This window comes from Plasmodium inui, assembly GCF_000524495.1.
Source record: "Plasmodium inui San Antonio 1 unplaced genomic scaffold supercont1.108, whole genome shotgun sequence".
In the NCBI taxonomy this organism is placed as follows: domain Eukaryota; phylum Apicomplexa; class Aconoidasida; order Haemosporida; family Plasmodiidae; genus Plasmodium; species Plasmodium inui.
In genome coordinates, this window is record NW_008481942.1 from 10,143 (window position 1) to 18,601 (window position 8,459).

General features: G+C 39.6%; 1 protein-coding gene across 1 annotated transcript; it reads right to left on the reverse strand.

The window, feature by feature from the left end:
• Window positions 1–1,138: 1,138 nt before the first annotated feature.
• Window positions 1,139–2,468, reverse strand: C922_05601 (hypothetical protein; the record flags this gene model as incomplete). Its single annotated transcript, XM_008821172.1, has 2 exons — window positions 1,139–1,491; window positions 1,649–2,468. The coding sequence occupies 2 exons, from the start codon at window positions 2,466–2,468 to the stop codon at window positions 1,139–1,141; spliced, it is 1,173 nt and encodes a 390-aa protein (XP_008819394.1).
• Window positions 2,469–8,459: the final 5,991 nt, after the last annotated feature.

Consider the following 8,459-nt stretch of genomic DNA (forward strand, 5'->3'; position numbering starts at 1 on the left):
TGGAATTATTTCTGTTATAGCAATATATGTAATAAAATTAGCCGCGTCGAAAACTTTCTTTTTTTTTTTTTGGAATGATTTTTGCTATATCAATATATGTAATAAAATTTCCGGCGTCGAAAACTTGGCTTCCTTTTTGTGCGGAATTACTTCGGCTATTGCAATATATGTAATAAAATTAAATGGGTGGAATATGCCTTCCCCGTTTTCTGCTTCCATTACTCTGTGCCATGGTAATTTCCGAAACAATATTAATCCGGTCAAACACCTTCGCTTTTCTCCGTTGGTTAACTATCTCTTAGGATTAGGTTTTCTTGAACATTATTAAACGCCTAAGGTGTCGTTTCTTCTTATCCTTTTGAAACTTCTTCTGTTTTGTAAGTCCCCGGAAGAAAAATAACAGGATGGAACACCTCTTCTTTCTTGTTTTGTGAATTAACCTCTCCCTTATAAATTCCTTTGATAAATTTAGTGGCATGTAAAATTTTTTACTTGCCCTCATTTGTCAAATAGTCCCAGGTATTAACTGACAGCTCCTTAAATTGGAATATGAAATTCCCCCCTGCATTGGAATGTCCAGGATGTAATAATGCTCGACTTTCCCATTTTTGGTATAACATTAGACTGGTACAATATGTTTCTTCTTCTTCCTGGGCTAATAAGCTCTGAGATTCGTGATGTGGCGCCTGCTTTTTCTTATGGGTTGTTTCTTATATAAGAAATATCATAATGAATTAGTGATTTTCTCTTCTATGTTAACTCTCTCCAATATGTTCCTAAAGGTCAGCTAAATAAAACAAAATTGTACTCACACCATCTATCTTAATTAATTGCCCTGCACCAATATTAGACAAAGGGGGTGTGGCTATTATGCTTCAATGGTATAACGCCTTATGCGATGTTATCACACACCCCCTCCCTTTAATTCATTGGAATAAAACCACTTAATAAATCCTTTATTACTCCTTGAAAAATCCCTCCGCAGTTCTTATTAGCGATCATTCTCTTGACAATACGGAAGAACTCCTACACCTATCTTCTCGATGCATAGTCCTTCGGAACATATAAAGTCACTCTTGCTATAGAACTGTAAAGCTCTCCTCTACGTTAGCCTTATACGTCATCTTCCTTCTCTGGCTTAGTCGGCCTTGTCATTGGTCCTATAGCTAATTAGTCCTCTTGGGGCTGGAGTCGCGGAAAAGTCTTCCCTTCTAGAGGAGATATTGGACTGGTGTTGCTGGATCCTCGTTGATTTGTTTCTCTTTCTTAGGAATATCATCGCGGTAATCCCCAAAAGGGGGAAGACTATTCCAGGGATTATCATATATATATGAAAGGATCCTCCGTCTCCTTCCTCTTGGGCCCTCAAAGACTCCTCGTCCTTCTTAGCGATTTCGGCAAATTTCCTTGTTTGTGTCCTTATTTCCTCTTTTCTCCTTTCGTCTGTTTCCTTCTTTTCCACCTTTTCTATAAGACCCTGATATTTATTATCTGTAGATAAGGATATTGGTATTTTTCACATTAGATTAAAATGTGGCCCCTCCTAGGGATTGCTTGAATCACCCTCCACTCTTCACGGGGTTGAGCTGCCTCATTCTCTTCATTTGACCCTTTGATGCGGAGTCCTCTATAAGTTAACTTCGTTTACCTTGTCCAGTATCCTGGTGTTCTCCCATCATCTCACATTGTTTGGGGTCGATATAGACACAAATATCCGTATAATTGGTATTCTCTTCATCAACTCTGCTACACTGCACTCCTGAGACTAGAAGACTCATTTTATTCAGTAATATACTTAGGTTTTCACTCAAGGGCTTCCCATCCTCCATGCTTATATAATTTTGGCCTCCCCTCCCGGGATCAGTCAGAAACCAGTCGTTCATTATCCTCTTTGCTACTTCCTTGTCCGCCCATGTCTCTAGACTGCTATTCAGATGTTGACATATACTGGTCCCTTCTTCCCTTGCTCTCTCTATTCTTGAGCGATCGTATTGGCTATAGATATGAATGAAGATACTCATCATATCAACACATGTTTGAAAGGTGCGGTGTGCCTCTTGCCAAAGATATAACTTCTTGTTGCTAGTGAAATCCCTCCAATACTCGCTTTGCTCATTCGGGGGACACTTGACTTCATTCCTTGTACCATTAGGGATTCCTACATCGGTGAGTTGGCACTTGGTCTGCTTCCACCTGGAGGGGTTGCTTGTACTCTTGTTTAAATTTGACATCCAGGCTTCAAGTCCTTTACAGAGAAGAACTGCTCTCCTCCTTATATCTTCCTTGTTCATGATATTAGTGGTGAGAGTCTCAGGTCCCCTGTTACTTGGGATTTCAATTGTAATATTCTTCCCTTGCCTCTGAATCTGACATAGTCGGAATTTTTCGGGGGATGATATTTCTTCGTTACTTGGGCATTGGTTTAGGCTCCAGAGGTGCTTGAGATACTTTGTTAATTCAAACCCCATGTTTTAACGAGCCTGCTTTAATGAATTTTTTGACTGAGAAACTTGGGGGGCTGAAATGCTTCGGTCATGCTAAGCCTCCCTCAGTGGCATTTTCAGTGCTGACTTGGCCTAACTCCTATTCTTAAGGTACCTCTATTCCCCATTCTTCGTTTTGGAGTTGCGTTCCTTCTGGTTGCTGGGTGCTTCGTTATTCTTTTTCTTACTCTCTATCTCTTTATTAGTCCTGTTTGGTCCGTGTTGTTGTCAATATTTACCTTGATTACGAGCCTTTTAATCGTTCCTCATTATTCCTTATTATTAGGAGACTCTCCCGTCATCTTGATATTCTCCTCTCGCGCTTTATGTTTGGCATGTTTGTTTTGATCAGGGGAAGCTCCTCAGGTGGTCCCTTTTCGTTCCCCTTGTTTCCTGGTGGGATATAGTTCGCTCTGGGATGGGGGGGGGAAGATTATTTGCTCTACTTCTTGTGACATTCCGGCGTCGTTGCCTAATCCCCTGGCTTCTCAATATTCCGGGCTCTTCCGACAGTAGATGGTTTCTCCTCAGATCATTCTTCTGTTGATCCGCCTTTGGAATCCTCCTCCCCATTTCATCTCTCCTTGCTCCCTTCCATGCCCGGGGATATCCCTGTCATATGGTTCCTGATTAGTTCTTAGGTTTCCCTCCACGATCAAGCAGACGGTGGGTGTCGGTTCATGTTTTCCCTTAATATTTCTTTCATTGGTGCTACGCTGTCCCTGCTGCTTCCTCACTACCCTCCTTACTTCTAAGACGGTGGCGGCCATACCCCTTACTTGGACCTAGACTCCAATCTTCGTCGTCTAGCTCGCTTTCCTCTTCTCTGATATAAAGCCGCTTCATCCTTCGGGCTTCCCTGGCGGTATAAGCTGCTTTCGGGCTCCCTGACTTGTGTCCTACTTACTCTTCTCCTCTCTCAGATCCAAAATCTCATTTGTGACCTGTACACTTAAATATGTCAAGTATGTGTGAAACGGAACGTCCTGAACTTTTTCCGCTATCCAGGGGGTTCCCGCCAGTTCCTTCCTCTTGTTTCCATTTTCTTCCGCGCGTTGCCTGGGAAATACTTCTGTTTAGATTCCGCTCAGATAGACTCCTGAATTGTAGCAGATCCTTAGCTTCATGATCTCTTAGAGTTCCTGGTGTTCTTCGTCCAGAATTCTCCTTCTCCTTTTTAAATCAAGCTTTTCTATTCCTCTTGCTCTACTTTCACGAGGTGTTATTCACGGCTACTTGTTCCTCTGGGGGCTTGGGCTTTGGGTCATTGGCGTGCGAGATGGGGGCTCTTTAGCCTTTTCGTCCTCTGGTGTTACTCTGCTTCTTTGGTTACATTAGGGCCTCTCATCTAGGTTGCTCCATGGCTTAATCTATTATATTACGGCGCAAACGCCATATCGCTTTCTTCTCTCCTTCTGTTCCTTGGTCCTCTTGTGTTGTTCTTCTGTTTCCCTTATAATATACACTATCTCCTATCAGTAAATTCCTAACCATTATATGATGTTCCCCCGCTATGTCATAGCCTTTTGCATATTTACTGCTTAGTAGATCACGATAGCTTCCTTTATATCATCTCTTATGATATGTTATATAGCAAGAAAATATTTTTTATGCCACAATATCTTGTAGCCAACTATTTAAACAGTCATTCCTTTGCCACCTGTGGCATAAATGCATATTATGATAATCTATCGAAACATAAATAGTCCCCTGTTTATTCAGATGATCCCCACAACAACTCACCAATACTTTCGAAAATTTGGGTTAATTAATCACGTGGAATAATACACAATAGATTCATAAAATTATTTGACTCATTATTAAAGGACGTAATTTTTCTATTATCGTTTATATGCTTATATAGCAGTACACTTATAACTCATATAAAGACCATATCACTGCCAACTGGAGGATTTATTTATTCACTTGCTCTCATTTCTCAGAGGAACCTTATAATTCTATGCCTGTATAAGACTCCTTTATATGACATGTCTTTATGTGAATAGGGGAATTTATGCATTTTATAGGCTTCTACTCCCTTAGGCATAAAAGGGATTATGAATACCACTTAACACTCTACATCCTCCTGTGGGGAATAAGGAGACGCCCGTTATAGCATCCTCTATAGTCTTAGATACAGACAAAAATGAAGTTATTGTACGACCTATTATTCTCCATGAGGTCAGCACAGATTCAAGATATTATCTGTCCTTATTCCTTCTTTTATATGTTAGAAAACAGGAAACCCTCGATTCCATATATCTATTTTGTTAGAGGGAAAGATCTGCTGCTCACATTATTCCTTATGTGTCACCCCTACTGTGTTTCTGGGTTCTATGTTTTGGGTGTAGTGTCTAATCTTCATCCTGTGAGCATGTTCCCTTGTATCCTCTCTTCTCGTGTTGTCTCTTCTGTATGTATTAATTATGTACCTTCCCTTCTAGGCATTTCCACTTTGACCGTCCTGTTGATATGCCCACTGCTCTTTGGGGTATCTATAGGGGGTCACATAGATTTTTGCCTCAGGGTGGAGGAAGATAATTCTCTCAAATTTGTCAGTCCCCTTCGTATATACATTCTACTATAGTCATCCGCTCCTATATGGTTGCTCCCCCCTCTCTCAGATTAATGATTCTTTATTATCTTATGTGTATTCTTATTCTTATGCTCATTCTATCCTTCTGTTTGGCTTCATCTTATTATTATTCCTAAGTCTCCACGAGACACACCTTGTTCTACACAGCAGTATTCCTCTTGGAATCTTTTATTCCTCCTTAGAGTATAAGAAGTTTATTCTTTCATCTTACATAATTGTTACATTTTAATAGTACCGCATCGATTTCGAGTCTTGTTAAGAGGAAAATACTACAGATTAAAACAGGTGTGCAAATCTTCCGTAATCATTTCTTCTTAATAGTATCCGGATAATTATTGAATCTATATTACAATAATATTGAGAGGGAATAATCACAGTTCACGATGTATTACTGTACTTACAGTGTTACTTGGCCTATAAGAAGTGCTCCCTATATTGAAACACTTTCGGTATCTTAAAACCCATTCTAGTGATAGTATCCCTCAGTTTCTTATACAGCATGAATAGCCTTAGGATTGGTATATGAGTATTCCTCGAATGGAATTATTTTAGAAGCCAGTGTATTGGTGAAATGGTATGATTTTTACAACTGGCGTCCTCCTGATGGAATTCGCCTCTTCAAACTTCTCTATTATCTTAAACAATTTTCCTCCCCACACAGCAGTGTTCTACATAGAATATTACCCTTGACAGAGGCTTATCCTCTAAACAGTTGCTGTAAGTCCGAATTTTACAGTTAATACAAATATACCGCAGGCATCCCGTAGTCTATATATGTGTAACGCTTAGTGATTGGAACGCCTCCAAGCATATCGCTGCATCCACTCTATTATCTCTTACTAAATATCTCTTTTTAAATTATGCTGCTTCCTGCTTTAAATCTTGACGACTCCACAATAGGGACTTTCGCGATTCTCCTACTGTTTATGCAGTGATACTCTAAAGAAATGTCTCCCTCTCACATACTTAATAATGGTGGCGAACAATGTATTCCTTATATATTAGTCTTCCAAGGAAGTGTATATTCTTCGCCTCATTCTATTCTTCAAATAATAGCACCCGTTTGCCTAACTTTCCCATATAAACTTATTCCAGTCATAGAATCCCCACGATTATGTTTCTGATATCATGGTTCTCCATCGAGATTTGACATGTTCAACCAATAATAGTCTCCAAATAAAAGAACTGTAAAATATGAACCTCGTGCAGAATAATATTCAGGAGACATGTATACACTACACAAAATAATACTGGAGGTATAGAGGCATGGTTCATATAATAGGGCTGTATACTAAGCGTACATTCCACAGGCCCGTATTCCTGGGGGGAGCGATATTTTTTAAATAATACTACACATAAATCATTATTCCTCAATTACTCACGTTCTCCAATTAGTCGTATCTAAAACACTATGTTATGAGGCCTCCACATAGAAGCATTCCTGCGACACCGTACATTACAAACAACATTTCCGCTAGAATTCCCTGCATTGTGCATATGCAAGTATTTCTGCTTCTACTGTATTAATACGCCAATAATACATTCAACACAGCTATAGCTCTTGCACCTGCGCGTAATTAATGGCTTCCTCTTTTCTTTAGAATGTAGCCCTCAATTCTTCACATAATACTATTTCATAGAGATCTAAACTTATCAATGACTCGTGTCGTCCAAATAATAGGAACCGAAATTTGGAACACATAGCCGGGAATTCACACACTTTTGCATTTTCGATGGGGCATATTGTAGGAAAATCCTTATCTTTCAAAGGACGGTTTCTGAGAATCTCCGTATCCCTCATACAATACTGTATTTTGAATATCATTGCACTCCACAGAATGCCACTTCTCATTTTCCCTTCTCTCTACATATCATATGAGTGCAGGGACAATAATTTCTTTCAAATGAATGTGCTACAACCTTTGTCTTAGTTGTAAAATATTTCCCGTTCTTTACAATAACAGCATAACCGGTAAATCTATACAAGAATATTCCTGATACAACTGTATTCTTTACCAGCATTGACACTTTAGACACATATATACAGTTCATATCATGCTATGCCTTATATATTAATGGTACACTATGTATATTTCCCTACTTGATACAGGTGTTTTATTCATACAATATCATTGTAGGCCTGGATAACGGATAAAGATAACGATACGGCATGCAGGTCCATACACTTTAAATCATAGTACTCCTTGTACAATAGTGTTCACTTTACAATGTTATTCCTAACATATCAATACTTCGCGCACATCTGCACTATCCACATAATAGTACTCTGGTAATATCACGGCTGAAAGCGAATAAGTAATTCTTCGACAATACTCCTTCACCCACATGTGTTCACTTGCTCGAGCGGTACTCTCCCAATCATGCAGTTCCACACATTATACGGCTGTTAATATAATAACACTCCAGGGAGTGCTATCAATTCCGGAATATGGTGCTTTCCCTATAATAGAAGCCTAAACAGTAGGCCATGATGTTCCACCTCTTTTAATAATTGTGCATGGGGGGTATCCAGAATCCCACCACAATTGTGCACTCCAGGACATCACACTAGGGAGATATGAGTACACTCACAAGTATGCGCCGCAGATCATCCGTACGTTTTATACAATTATGCCCCTAAATGAACATTACCTTGCAGATATCAGCATAGTCCAACCATTAATACCCACATATAACAGTACTACGAGAATCTCCGCATTCGTCACCATGGGAAATGGGGACACATGTATACTTCCTTCTCATCTGCCCTTGTAGAATATGCATGCACTTCATGGAATATTACCCTACGAATAATGACACACTTCGAAAATCAGTATTCTTGACACGATAATACGGTTTACATTATAGTACCCCTGGCATAGCTCTACTGTTTAGACAAAATGATTGGAGTCCACTTGTGGGATCTGCAGAATCGCCCAAGTCATATCATCCAGCCATTAGACCAACATGACGACCCTTCAAATAATGCTATCTCAAGGACAGTCTTACTCATCAGGAGAAACTACTCTATACATAACATTAGTCCATTTGAACTAACAATGCAATTCATACATCCATGTGTCCTACACAAAGGTACCCTCTATACGGAGGTACTATGGCAATTTCCACACGCTGCGTAACGGTGGCACCTCCTCATACGGCACAAGACTAAGTTATAAATTCTACACTCTCCCTTACTTTACTTAATAATACCGGCTTAACTTTGCCAATCATCAAATGTCGTCGTACCAGCCATATTAGGCATCTTTAGATATGAGTACTATACATACATCTGTAGTGTCCCCATAACAGTACTCCAAATCATGAATACTCCTTCAGCAAATATCCTGTTCAAATGGAAGTATTATCCACACGAGAGG